Source organism: Scleropages formosus, chromosome 14 (genome assembly GCF_900964775.1).
Source record: "Scleropages formosus chromosome 14, fSclFor1.1, whole genome shotgun sequence".
Classification (NCBI taxonomy): domain Eukaryota; kingdom Metazoa; phylum Chordata; class Actinopteri; order Osteoglossiformes; family Osteoglossidae; genus Scleropages; species Scleropages formosus.
In genome coordinates this window covers 1,048,887-1,062,535 of record NC_041819.1, presented here as the reverse complement: position 1 = coordinate 1,062,535, position 13,649 = coordinate 1,048,887, and the positions used below count along the sequence as shown (strand labels likewise).

The 13,649-nt window shown below is 44.8% G+C and overlaps 1 protein-coding gene across 1 annotated transcript; it reads left to right on the top strand.

Annotated features, from left to right (window-relative positions):
- The first annotated feature begins 4,214 nt into the window (after positions 1–4,214).
- On the top strand, positions 4,215–7,528 carry LOC108942272 (frizzled-7-A-like). The gene has a single exon (XM_018765472.2). It carries the CDS (start codon positions 4,957–4,959, stop codon positions 6,616–6,618), a length of 1,662 nt encoding a protein of 553 aa, XP_018620988.2. The 5' UTR covers positions 4,215–4,956; the 3' UTR covers positions 6,619–7,528.
- The last annotated feature ends 6,121 nt before the right edge of the window (positions 7,529–13,649 follow it).

Here is a 13,649-nt window from a genome sequence, read left to right as displayed (position 1 = left end):
TTTTTTATACAGACACCAAAAACATTTTAAACTATTGACCACACTTTCAGCCTTTAAACCACATTCTCAAAAATAACCTTTAATGAATGAACCCCCATCATGCGAAGGAGATCTATGTTTTATGTGAGAATTTGAGGATATCAGGAGGGAGTCAAGCGCAGGATGCTGAGGGGCAGAAAGAGAATCAAAATGAGGATCGCGAGGCAGAACCTCGGAAGGCAGCCGCTCAGGGCTCCCTGCGATTGATGTTGGGGGTCCGCAGCGGAAGCCATCTCCTTCCACCTCCGCATTTACATACGGAGATTCGGAGCAAGCTGCTCCTCGCCTCTGATCCATTTTTAAAACGCTTTCCACAAGTGAGGAGGGTGCAATTTTTTATGCATGATTCAAAATAAGTTATTCAATATCTGAAACATTAGCCGTCGCTGGCAATCTCCATCAAGAGGAAACGGGTTAAGTTAATGATAATTTGCCAGTGTGGTGTCGTGGCTCCATGCGCCACGGTGCCATGGGATTCCAGGTGCAGTTACCGTCATGCAGTGCGCTTGACCGACTTCCACTTGGAACTCCTCTATCGATCAGTGCCCTATCGCTGCGGTTCAGATGTCAGGAGGCGGACGCTTCGTCTCATCCTTTCCAATGCACACTGCTGATTAAAACGAATGAGCAGAAATGCATACACATGCATAATTTAGAGAACTGCAGCGGCCGACCTCAGGCTCAGAACCAATGCGCTGCACATGCCATGTATCCAATAATCAGAGCAGAGCGCATGCAGTTATCAGCAGAGATGTTAAATGCGAGCCTGCAAAGCCACCGTTTGGTCCGCAGGCAGTCTTACAGTGTTCTACTGTATCTGTTCCTGTGCATGCTTTAATTCACCTTTCAATGTAATTCACATTTAACAGTGATTTTCCTCTGGTAAATGTGCCCCTTTCAGCATCTATGAAAATGTTTGATGTGTTTCATAACTTCACATTTACTTGTTAAGCTGATGCTTTTCTCCAAAGTCACTTACAATGTCAAGCTACTTTATAATTACTTACCCGTTTATAGTGAGTAACTTTACTGCAGCAATTCAGGGTAAGTACCTTGCTCAAGGGTACTGCAACCAGAGGTGAGAGTCAAACCTGTGACTTTTGTGTCTAAAGGTAGTAGCCCTAACCACTACACTACCAGCTATCTCTACTTTATGTGGATACCCTCAAAGCTGTGTGCTTTATAAGAGTGGACTGTCAGTTGATTTTTTTAAAAAAACCCTGGGTAACAAAGTAAAGAACAAACTGGAATTCAAACAACTCAGTATTGATCTGCCAGGAGTCCTTCAAACCATATACTAATCTTCAGTAACTGCTTGGCCAGTTCATCTTTGTTTACATTTGCTTATTAGCAAATGCTTTTCTCCAAAGTTTCAAGATTCAAGATTCAAGAGTTTATTGTAATATGTACAGAAAACAGTCTGTTACACCATACAATGAAATTCTTACTCTGTGAAACCCTCCCAGCAGCCTAAGACATAAATTCTAAATTATAAGGACATAAAGAAAGAAAACACAAGGCATAAGTTACAAATTTAGGAAATTACAATTAGTGCAAATGCAAGAAACAAAATATGTGCATATATAAAGTGTACAGTGCAATTTAAACATGACTTCCAATGTAAAGTGACTTCCAATGAACTCCACGTAGTGTTGTCAGCCCACATACCTTATTCACCAAGGTGACTTACACTGCTAGATACACTACTTACAATGGGTCACTCATACATCAGTGGAACACACTCTCGCTGTCACTCACACACTATGGGGAACCTGAACAGCAGGTCTTTGGACTGTGGGAGGAAACCAGAACACCCAGAGGAAACCCACAGAGACACAGGGAGAACATGCAAACTCCACACAGACTGAGCGGGGATCAGACCCACGTCCTCTTGCACAACCCAGGCGCTGTGAGACAGCAGCGCTATTCACTGTGCCACCCATGGTGGCCCAAAGCCTAACCAAGAAGACACAGGGAGTAAGGTAGGGTGCACCCAGGATGGGATGCTAGTCTTGGGTGACTGACATTATTATTGTTCTGGGGATTAGCCAGATAAATCAGATCCCTTTGGATCATTAATTCCTTGATACCTTCCACTTCACCAGGACTAAAATTGGAAATCGTTCCTTTAAAAGTCTGTACCATTAAACAACCACACTGCCTGCTACCCGCTAAAGTAAATCAGGCACTTAATGTTCAGAAGGGCTTAGCATACAATATTAAACTGCAGTGATTCCATTTTACTCCCATTTTAAGCACTAATTAATGCTGATAATGTAAAAAGAATCTGCTTGCCTGGATCCAACCTGAGCTAAGCTGAAATAAATTTGCTGGAAGCAACACTGAGTAACTTGTTCTATTTCCCAAAGACAGAACCCCTGGCTTTTCCCTGAATTATGGTTTAACCTCTGTTCTGGTCATGAGTGGGATGTGTTGGTTTTTTGCAGAACCGCTTGCACAGCTTTACAAGCCGTCAAAGGAGATTTACAAAAGGACAGCTTATGTTCAGAAAAACAAACAATGCAATAAATATTGACTTTATTGCTGTACTTCTTCATTCGGCTGCTTGGTAACCTTAACCATTGCCACTTAGGAGACATACAGTGGCCCAGGAATGTGCAGATGGCCACAAACTTTTGAGAGCAAGCCCGAATAAAGGTGGTAAATCTCTTTAAGGGTTTCCTTTAAGCCACCTTAGAATAAGTTTCACATCTAGTTTAGGAAATAAATTTTACTTATAATCAAACCAAACAACAAAGAGAACAAAAAGCTGATGGCCATTTTAACACCGTTACAAACACTTTTATGCTAAACCAGGCCTCAACTCAGACAGATATTGCAACACTTGAAATATGCGGTGATGATTTGGATCTATTTGTCTGTTTGGTGGCTGTGTGTGGGCCAGGTATGTCCCATTGCTCTCACTGTTCTTTTAATTCCCACTGAGGAGTAAGCTTTGATGCACGCTGTTTTTTTATTTTTTGTGTAAATTGATAATCTTACATCTTCCATGAAAAAAAAGTTGTTTCTGTAAAATGAGTAAATACTTAACTATAATGAAGAGCTGGCAAGACACATAACCCAGGGGGTGCCAGGGTGCGGTGGGTTTGGCTGGGTCTCGCTCGCTGGTGGGTCTGGGGTTTGAGTCCTGCTTGAGGAGCCTTGCAGTGGACTGGCGTCCCGTCCTGGTTGTATCACCCTGCGTCTTGCCTTGCCGGGTTAGGATCTGGTTTGCCTCGGGACAAACGGTTTCAGTCAGTGTGTATGACACATGACCCTGTGTGAGGTAGCCTATATCCTATACCTGCATATTCCTACCTAGTTACGTTTTAATCACCAGAAAGTTATTCCAACTATAGATCTGTTATATTTTCAACTGTATTTTTACGCACATATCAAAATGGTCAACAATTAACATATCTTTTGAAACCTTTATTTGCTGAATAGAACAATAAATATATGACTTCAGGAAACAATCTTTGTAATATAAGGCTTAAAATATTACTCAACTGTAGTGTAGTGTATTTGATAAAATTTAACACGTGAACTGAACTACGTGTATTTTAAACTCTATGCGTTTTACATTTACATGTGTATTCATTAGCAGACGAGAAAAGCCAAAACGACTTACATCTCAAAGAAAATAGAATGTGTGCATTACTTTAGCAGAAACATACTAGTTGCAGACAAGTGAAGTGATTCTTAAGTTAAGTATAATTTTGCACCGATGTTCATCACGTCTCACGAGTAGCTGCATATTAAAACTCTGAATATCTACGATTCCTGATTACCTTTCTAGTATTTTTTGGGGAGGGATACATAAACATTTACGGAAATTAAAGAAGTAGTAGTAGTTTAATTAAACAGCTATTTTATGGAGAGTTTTAAAAAAAAACTTCCTCCGACCCACCGAAAACACAGAACAGATAACTGAAGGTAACAAGGAACGTTCATTTAAAGAAAAAGTTGCAGTGGCCCCGCCTTCTTTGCCCTCAACTTCTAATGTCCAATCAAGAGGAAGGTGCTAAGGAAAACAAACCGTATGATTGGTCAGGAAATTGTGGTTTCCAGGCGCCCCGTGGCGGGGTACCGCGGCTTGTGAATGAGGGGTACCTGGAAACCGCCGACTCGTTATTGTGTGCGTTCGGAGCGTTCGGTGAAACTTTCCAGGGGAGAGAGTCCGCGGCGCTGGATGGAGGAGGATAGCAGTCCGAGAGAGACTGGCTGTGATTAACCGGGGCAGTGTTACGCCACGCGTTTTAGATTTAAAAAAATATTACCGACTCATTGGAAGTGGTCGGATTTTCTTTCGTAGGAAACGTTTGGGATTTCAGTGAATTATCTTTAATAATGGCAGCATTGTAGCGAGTGTGAAACTTATTTGGAGTTAGGAAGAATAGCGCGCCCAAGGACACAGGAGGAGAACTTAGGACGTTTTCAAGGCATCGGCCTGAAGATGAGATGACCCGGCATAAACACCTACAGGTCTGATGTGCTGCACATTATGAACACTGAGCTCTGAAATGCATGTGTAATTTTTTTTTTGGATTTTTAAACAAAAGGACACCTTTCATTTCCAGCCGCACTGAAGTGGTCCTCTGTGTTTTTTCATCAAAATCTTGACGCGGTTAAAAATCCACCCCTTGCTGCGCCGCGGACACGGGCGATTGTGTTACATGCAGTTCTGCACATTCTGAAAGTTTCGGGGACCCAGCGCCGGGTCTCGGGCGCGTGCGGCTGGCGCGCGTGCATCTGTGTGGTTTTGAGCGCGCGGAGGTTCAACTCCTTCAAAGAAAGTAGCGCGTCAAGGACACTTGGAAGAAAGATCATTTAAGGAAGGAAACGGGGTGGGATTGAGAGACACGGCAGACAGTCCTTGCACAGTGGAACTCGCGTTTCATCTGACTTGGACCCACCATGGCACTGTCTAGGACTGGAGCTTTTTGGGTTCTGCTGATGGCGCTCTGCCTGCTTAAGCTAAGCCTGGGGCAGTATCATGGAGAAAAGGGCATCTCTATCCCCGAGCACGGCTTCTGCCAGCCCATCTCCATCCCGCTGTGCACAGACATCGCCTACAACCAGACCATCATGCCCAACCTGCTGGGTCACACGAACCAGGAGGATGCAGGGCTCGAGGTGCACCAGTTCTACCCCCTGGTAAAGGTGCAGTGCTCCACCGACCTCAAGTTTTTCCTGTGCTCCATGTACGCACCCGTGTGCACCGTGCTGGAGCAGGCAATCCCGCCCTGCAGGTCTCTGTGCGAACGGGCCAGGCAAGGCTGCGAGGCGCTTATGAACAAGTTTGGGTTCCAGTGGCCCGAGAGGCTTCGCTGCGAAAACTTCCCAGTGCACGGCGCAGGAGAGATCTGCGTGGGCCAGAACACCTCGGACACAGGCAGCCCCACTTCGTACCCCACGCCTTACGTCCCTGAACTCATAACCTTGCCTCCCAACATGGGCCGACCCAGCCAGACCTTCACCTGTCCCCTCCAGCTGGAGGTGCCCACCTACCTCAATTACTACTTCTTGGGCGTGAAGGACTGCGGGGCCCCATGTGAGCCCACCAAACCCAACGGATTGATGTATTTTCGAGAGGAGGAGGTGAAGTTCGGCCGACTCTGGGTGGGGATCTGGTCCATCCTCTGCTGTTTGAGCACCCTGTTCACAGTCCTTACCTACCTGATTGACATGCGGCGGTTCCGATACCCAGAGCGGCCCATCATCTTCCTCTCTGGCTGCTATTTCATGGTGGCGGTGGCATATGCAGCAGGCTTCTTCCTGGAGGACAAGGTGGTCTGCATTGATAAGTTCAAAGAGGATGGCTACAGGACAGTGGCACAGGGCACCAAGAAGGAAGGGTGCACCATCTTGTTCATGATTCTCTACTTCTTTGGCATGGCCAGCTCCATCTGGTGGGTCATCCTGTCCCTCACATGGTTCCTCTCAGCAGGGATGAAGTGGGGTCATGAAGCCATCGAGGCCAACTCGCAGTACTTTCACTTGGCAGCATGGGCAGTGCCGGCTGTGAAGACCATAACCATCCTGGCCATGGGGCAGGTGGATGGCGACCTTCTCACAGGCGTGTGCTACGTGGGCATCTACAGTGTGGACTCGTTGCGTGGATTTGTCCTCGCCCCTCTCTTTGTTTACCTCTTCATCGGCACCTCTTTCCTCCTGGCGGGCTTTGTGTCTCTGTTCCGCATCCGCACCATCATGAAGCACGACGGCACCAAGACGGAGAAGCTGGAGAAGTTGATGGTGCGCATTGGCGTGTTCAGCGTGCTTTACACAGTGCCAGCCACCATCGTGATTGCGTGCTACTTCTACGAACAGGCGTTCCGAGAGCAGTGGGAGAAGACGTGGCACATGCACACGTGCAAGCGCTTTGCCGTGCCCTGCCCCGCCGGCAACTTTGCCCCCATGACCCCGGACTTCACCGTGTTCATGATCAAGTACCTAATGACCATGATCGTGGGAATCACCTCTGGGTTCTGGATTTGGTCTGGGAAAACGCTGCAGTCCTGGCGCAGGTTCTACAAGAGGCTCAGTAATAGCAACCAAGGGGAGACCACCGTGTGAACATCTCACTAGAGAGCAGAGGAGATGGAGATGGGCTTAAAGGGAGTACATCTGTGCTTTACGAACTAACTGAGCTGGAAGGCTTGAGTTGGAGGGCATTGCTTTCCTTCTCAATCTTTAATCAGGTTAATTATACTCCAGAACGTTTTCCATACCTTTCACAGCCTCCCTTTCAGCGTTAGAAAGGCTCATGTGAGTGCAAACAGCACCTGGAGCAAACCTGCTCTGGTAATTTTGAGTTTTTTCATTATTGTCATTTGTAAAGACAGAATTGTGAAGCCTTGAACATTCTTTTCTTTGGTGAAGTGTGTCAGAGCATTGGCTAAAACAGGCCACCAGAGTAACACTTGTTGCTGCTAGAGTATTAAAATGGTCGATAAAAATCTTTGCAGCTTTTTTCTGTCATGTCTGTCGACTCGTTTTCCAGGTGAGAACCAGCATTTCTCAGTGTTTCTGGAAAATAACGTGCTGCTCCAGGGTTGCATTTTCTCCGTTCTTTCTGTCTGGTGTCCAGCCAAAGGAAATATTAATGTGTTAAGTGAGATTTGTTTCCATTATTTTCTCATGTAATGGAATGTTTTTTTTTTTATACCTTCTGTTTATTTCAAACACAGATCCCCATTTGTAGTTCCTAAATAATGTTCTTCTGTTTGTGCAGTTGAAAAAAACTATGATTTTGTACACAGGAATTCTGTCTTATCACTCATTTAGATTGATTCTGATTCATTGACGTTATCCGCCCGTAGACAATCATTATTCTTCTGTTCCAGAAGAATGTCCAGATTTCCATTCCCATTTTACGTAACAATTATACATGTGTACAGATGTAAAATTATGCAAGCTTCCGCAGTATACACATTCTGTAAATAGTCTTCACTTTTTTAAAAGAATATATGTATTTATAAAAAATAAAAAATAATCTTGGTGTTTTTTACTTGATTTTTAATATGGTAAGAGACTTCATTTGTACCTGTACAGTTTCACTGAATAAAGTGATTAGATTTTTAATGTCTTGTGTTTGTGGTGTATTAATATCATCTGGTTTCTCAGGTTGCTGGTACTTTGGTATATTTTTCATATTACATGTGATTTCCCAGTTTGGAAGGTTTGCTGTAATTCAATTCTAGTTGAAACTTTGGCATAATAAGTCTTACACTGTGTCCAGTGTTCTTATATACTCATACACACGCTGGTTTAATATATTCTCATTTTGCATTTCTTGGCCATTTTTTCAGCAGTTTTATGAAGTTTCCACCTTTACAGCAGCAATTATGCACAGATATTTGAAAAATGCAAAAAAGAAAAAAAAGAAAACTCAGGGTTACCTGAAAACACTTTTGGGGGGGAGGAAATAATTTTAAACTTTAAGGTCTTGTCTTTAGCAATGTTGTACAGCAAACAAAATCAGCGTTTGAGATGCATTTCTCTGCGCACTGCGATTCAGCCGCGGAAATGAGAGAAGGTGCTGAGAAAACGCCTCAGACGGCCTGTCTGCAAAGGTCCAGCTCAGAGAAGAAAAATATTCATTCCCGAAAAACACGTATTCCATCATACGCATCATGAGATACACCGATGTGTGTATTTGTTCTTAATTTGCGTAATGTGTTTACAGACTAAAAGCCAAAAACCATCCTGCTTTGAAGAGTCGGGATCCAACTGCGTACCAGGACACAAGGCGACTGCTCGTGAGACAACGTCAACTGGCGTGTGGGAAAGTCCAGCTCCTCCACAGCTTCACACTGAAGGTGGTGTGGGTACAAAACGGTGTGAGGAGAATTGAAAAGCTGAAGGCGGTTCCACTCAATATAAGCGGAGTTTGTGGAAGAGAGGACATGTAAACGCTTCCACTCGTCTGTAAAACGGGAAGTGCTGCAGACGCTGGGCATGCCGGCTGCCCGGGCATTATGTCATACGGTGTGAAACTGACACATGTCTGCGATGTCTGACCGTTCTCGCTGATCCGCAACGCCGGAAAAGCCCGCGCGAGGGTGGGGACGAGAGGTCCGAACCAGAGCGGCGCCACCAACGCTGCTTCTCCCACTAACTGCCACCGCTCTCGGTTTACTTTGGTTTCCCTCACATGACTCTGCTGGATTCAGGCCCACAGTTTCACCCACCTGGCTGGGAGCGCAAAAGTGGAAACAGGGTAATACTCTAGTGCCACCTACAGGTTTACATGACACCTCATTTTCTTTCCATACAAACGTCAATGTTCCAAGTACTGAAACTGTGTGATCAGACTATAGATCTTGTTTTCGTGCAATTTTGTGTCCTGCTGGGTTTTGGTAAATGACCAGGTTGTTGCAGATGTCCTATCTGGTATGACTTTCTCCATCCCAGGATCAAAGATTCCATCATTATTATCATCTCTTCCTTTATCCGATGTTTTGTTTTTTCCAAACCAGCTAACAATGTTAGGTTTGTGTACCAAGCTATTTACAATTATTGACCCAGTTATGCATGTGGGTAATTATTTACTGGAGCAATTCAGAGTAAGTACCTTGCTCAAGGGTACAACAGCAGAATCAGGATTCTAACCCTGGGTCTTTTTCTAACCACTACACCACCTGCTGTTTCATTGTTTCCTGTAATTTCACCTCTGATGTAAATAATTCATCCAAAGCTGGTGGTGCAGCAAGCAGCCCTGCTGTCTCACGGCACCTGGGTGGTCCGAGAGGATGTGAGGTTGATCCCCGCTCAGTCTGTGTGCAGTTTGAAAGCTCTCCTTGTGGCTGAGTAGGTTTCCTCTGGGTGCTCAGGTTTCCTCCCACAGTCAAAAGACATGCAGTTCAGGTGGATTGGTGACTCTAAGTCACCCATAGTGTGTGTGTGTGTGTGTGTGTGTGTTTAATACACACATAGATCTGACTGCAGAACCTTACATCTAACTCTGCCTTCATGTGACTGTCTGCTGTTATTGTTTGTTTGGTCTAAATTTACCCATCATGCAAGTTGGTTTTCAGGTTTTTCTGTACTGTTCAGTGTTTGCTGAATGTAAGATGATTTTACGCACAGGCCATGTTTTAGCAGGTCTTGTGTTTTGAACCCAGAGCTGCTCTCCAGCTGGTTTCCTGGTAGCATGAGTATGTATACAAATCTGATTGTTTTCATTCAGATACAAGGTTGTCCATCTGTTGGCATCTCAGAAATGACATCAGTCATGTCTGTTTGCAAATGCTCCAGTCCTACGACAGCAATCAACCCTCAAGGAATGTGAGACAGAGAAGCCTACTGTCTCTAGGTCAATGGTGCAGGCTGGGAAGGTTTGGCTGCACGTGTGAAAAAAGTCTGTCTTACTTACATTGACCAGGGTCTCCGCCTTGTTCACGATGACCTTGAGGATGTCAGGTTTCCCTGCCTCTGACACCTGGGTTCCCCCATTCGCCCCAGGCTCTGTTTCTAAGGACCAAGCCTCTCTGGCTTCTCTTCTGGCTTCTCTTCTTCTGGCAGCATGACTGTGGGGACCTTTCAGATGCCACACCACTTGGAAGAATGAGCCACCTTGGGTCCATCAGTCTGATTCTGTCCTCTCTTCTTAGGTGGACCATCTTGGCTATGGCAAAGGTTTCCTCAGTCAGACTGCAGAAGGTGGAGGACCATGGAGAACAGCAGAATAACCCTTCCCAGTTTGTGAAATAAAGCAATGTACTTTTTATATTTCATCTTCATCAACGCCTTCCACCCTTCCTGGGACATAGGAGTCTCTGTCCTGTCTCCCAGATCTGAGATGTCTTGAAGTTTCCTTGCTGGCATTTCTGTAGCTGGCAAGGTTTTTACGGTATGGGGTAGCTAGTCCCACGCTCCATTCTCCTCCTTTCTCAGTTGGGCTTGGGACCGTCCATGGCAGAGTTATTTTCTACATTTAGTTGATGATTTTCTCCAAAGCAACTTTTGAACATCAGGCTACTTACAATTATTTACCCATTTATATAGGTGTGCAGTTTTACTAGAGCAATTTAGAAGAAGTATGTTGCTCAGGGATATTTATTCATTTATTTACGTTTAGATTTATTCGTTTAGAAGATGATTTTCTCCAAAGCAAAATACATCTCAGAGAAAATACAATCTGTGGATTACATTAGGAAAGAGAGACATGGTTGCAGACGTGATTCTTGAATAAAGCTAGTTTCTTTCCACTTTATGAACCGATGTTCATCACACGAGTAGGTGTATAAAACTCAGGATAGACGAATCCTGATCACCTTCCTACAATTTTATATTAATTTATGTTACAGCTAGAGGTGGTATTCAAACCTGCACCTCTATCCCACTATGCTACCAGCTGCCCTATTTACCTTGCACACATTTACCTTACGCACTTAAATATTTTTCTGCAAAGCAACATGCAGTTCAGGATGTACTAAAGAGCATTTCATAAGCTATAGACACAGAGTCAGGATTATCCAGACATTGTCTGCTATACATTAGTTATGTAACAGCCCATAGAATTAAGAGTCAGACAATAAATGCAAAGATCATCATGACCAATTGTGTGTTGCAAATTCATGCAGCTGTTAGGAGATAAGGTGAGAAGTGGCTCTACTAATATGTAGAAAACAACTGTGGACAGTGACATGCAGACTGATGCTGTCCCATTTACACATTTATTTCTAAAGGAGCTGTGGGTAATGGTCTGCAGTCAGTCTGAACAAAAATCTGCTCAGCAGTGTGATTATACCAGTGTATACCTTTTAAGGATACAGATATGGGCGCATTCATAAACCACATTGAAGTGCGGGAATTATCAGCACTAAATACCAGACTGTGAGACTGAACAGAAGACAGTGTGTGGATACAGTCTGATTTCCCAGGAGGAATGGTCTCATACCTACTGCACGACCCGCCAGCCTTAAAAAATGGCCCCAGAGAACAGTAACACACATGAACTTTGAAGAAGCTGGACAGTGTAGACAGTGGTCAGAGGGAGATATTACCCCTAATCTGGAGGCGTAACAAGAGGCAGAGTTTCCTCTCCACCTGGGCTGAGGAGATAAGGCCACAGTCGGGGCCTCGGACACAGTGTCTCACCCCCACCACTCATTCAGACAACCACTCAGAGTGTCACACCCCTGGGAACGAGCCAGGTGGACATGCCCCTGGGAACGAGCCAGGCAACCGCACCTGTGCCCACTCAGGAAGACCAGGCATAAAAAGGACTCTGCGTCCATAGTTGGGTGTGGATTCTTGCAATTGCCTAGTGCCTTGCAGTATCAGCGGTCCTTCCTATAATAGTTTCCCTGCCTCTTGTTCTTGACTGTCTCCTTCGAGCACGATTTGGATCTCCCGGTTAACGACGTATGCACCTCGACGACCTTCGCCTGTCCCCGACCTTGTTTTCGTTTTGTCCTCAGAACCCGTTTGCATGAATAAAACCCGCCCGCACTTGGGTCCTCTACTTACCTGTCTTCAGCCTCTGTCCCCTGACACAGAGAAGCCCATGTCCCTCCATGGGCATTACCACAGCCCACCTGTGCCACAGGTAATCAGCTGCTGTGTTCCCTCTTTGCCTGTTTTGTTCTGCCATTTTACTGTACTTGGCAAAAACATCTAGCACAGTTAACAGCATTAAGAAGCAAAAAGAACCCTTGTTTAACCAAGTATAAATCTGTTGAGACCTTTTCTTACATTATACATTTCCACATTTAAGCATGGTACCCTTTGGACCTTATGTGAAATTATATGAGATCATGCAACAGGGAGCTTTTTTGGGGAAATTTAGGGTAATTCTGTCTCCTTGTTGAAAACCAGAAGGACTGATGGAATCAGCGTGTCTGGGATGCGATTTTTGCTGGGGAGCATGTCCGGCGCTCTGTGTACACAGAGATCAGATAACGATAGGCACAAAATGAGTTGTTGAATACATGTTGACGGTGGAGATCTTTACTGTGATGGTTTCTTGCCAAAAAATGTCACTGCAATGCTTTGATGGGTCTCTTGTTCTCAGAGTCATGCGGGTCCCGGCAGGGATGCAGGCCTCAGCAGCTCGCCTCTTGTACGGGCGACTTGTGCTGAGAGCATCCCAAATGTCATGTTCCGCTGGCTCCAGAATGTCAGCAGTGGAGATTGGCATGGTCACGTGACCAAGGACACTAACATCACATACAGGTTTTGCCTCTTGGCAGAGCAGAATTGTCCAACTTTGCCAGGAGCTCCCCCGTTCCTGTCTGTCTGTCACTGGCCAGCAGATAGGACACACACAAGCAGCAAAATCAAGTAGAAAAAAAAAAACACGATAAACTTAAACCTTAATCTGAATGAAAGACAAAAAAGATAAAATGAACAATCTGTACAAACAAAGAAACTAAATAAACAGGCAAGCCGTTGTTGAACGGTCCTGGAAAACAGACAAGTGTCCTCGCCTGTAGGATCTTTCATCTCTTACCCCTTTTCTCTTGTTTTTTAGGGTAATTGTGGTCAGTGGTAAAGGCCATATTACTATGAGTCCAGTCAGGTTTTGTACATTACTGAAAGGAAGCTTCATATCCGTTATGATGGAAATTGACCTAATAGCAAAGTCATCAGTTCACTTCAGTTTTTTTGCCTGTTTGATGAAGTTGGAAAAACTGCATCCTCATTTGGCAAATATTTCTCTAGGCCCATCCAGTAATATGCATAATGACTCCACCCAAAGCACCACCACTGGACATACCCACTAGATGACCTCTGACCCAAGCTAAATCACCATTACCATTATAGACCGCTGGAACATATCTGACCCCACTCAAACCACCATCATTGACTCACATGGATCACATAACTCCCAGCATCCCATGCTCATGCCCCATGACCCAGTGTATCCTTCGGGTGCTTGGGCTAGAAAGAGGCCAGTGGGTCAGTGATCCCACCTGCAGGGTTTGGGAAATTACAGCTAGCAAACCCTGCATTATTATTATCCTTGCATTATTATTATCACTACATTAGAGAACTTTACAATGATTTACCCATTTTGACAACAAAGTATTCAGGATAAGAACCTTGATCATGGGCACTAGAGTAGAAACAGGATTCAAACTGGAGACAAACACACCAGC

Excerpts from the sequence above, each read along its gene's own strand:
- LOC108942272 (XM_018765472.2), top strand. The coding sequence starts at position 4,957 with ATGGCACTGTCTAGGACTGGAGCTTTTTGGGTTCTGCTGATGGCGCTC.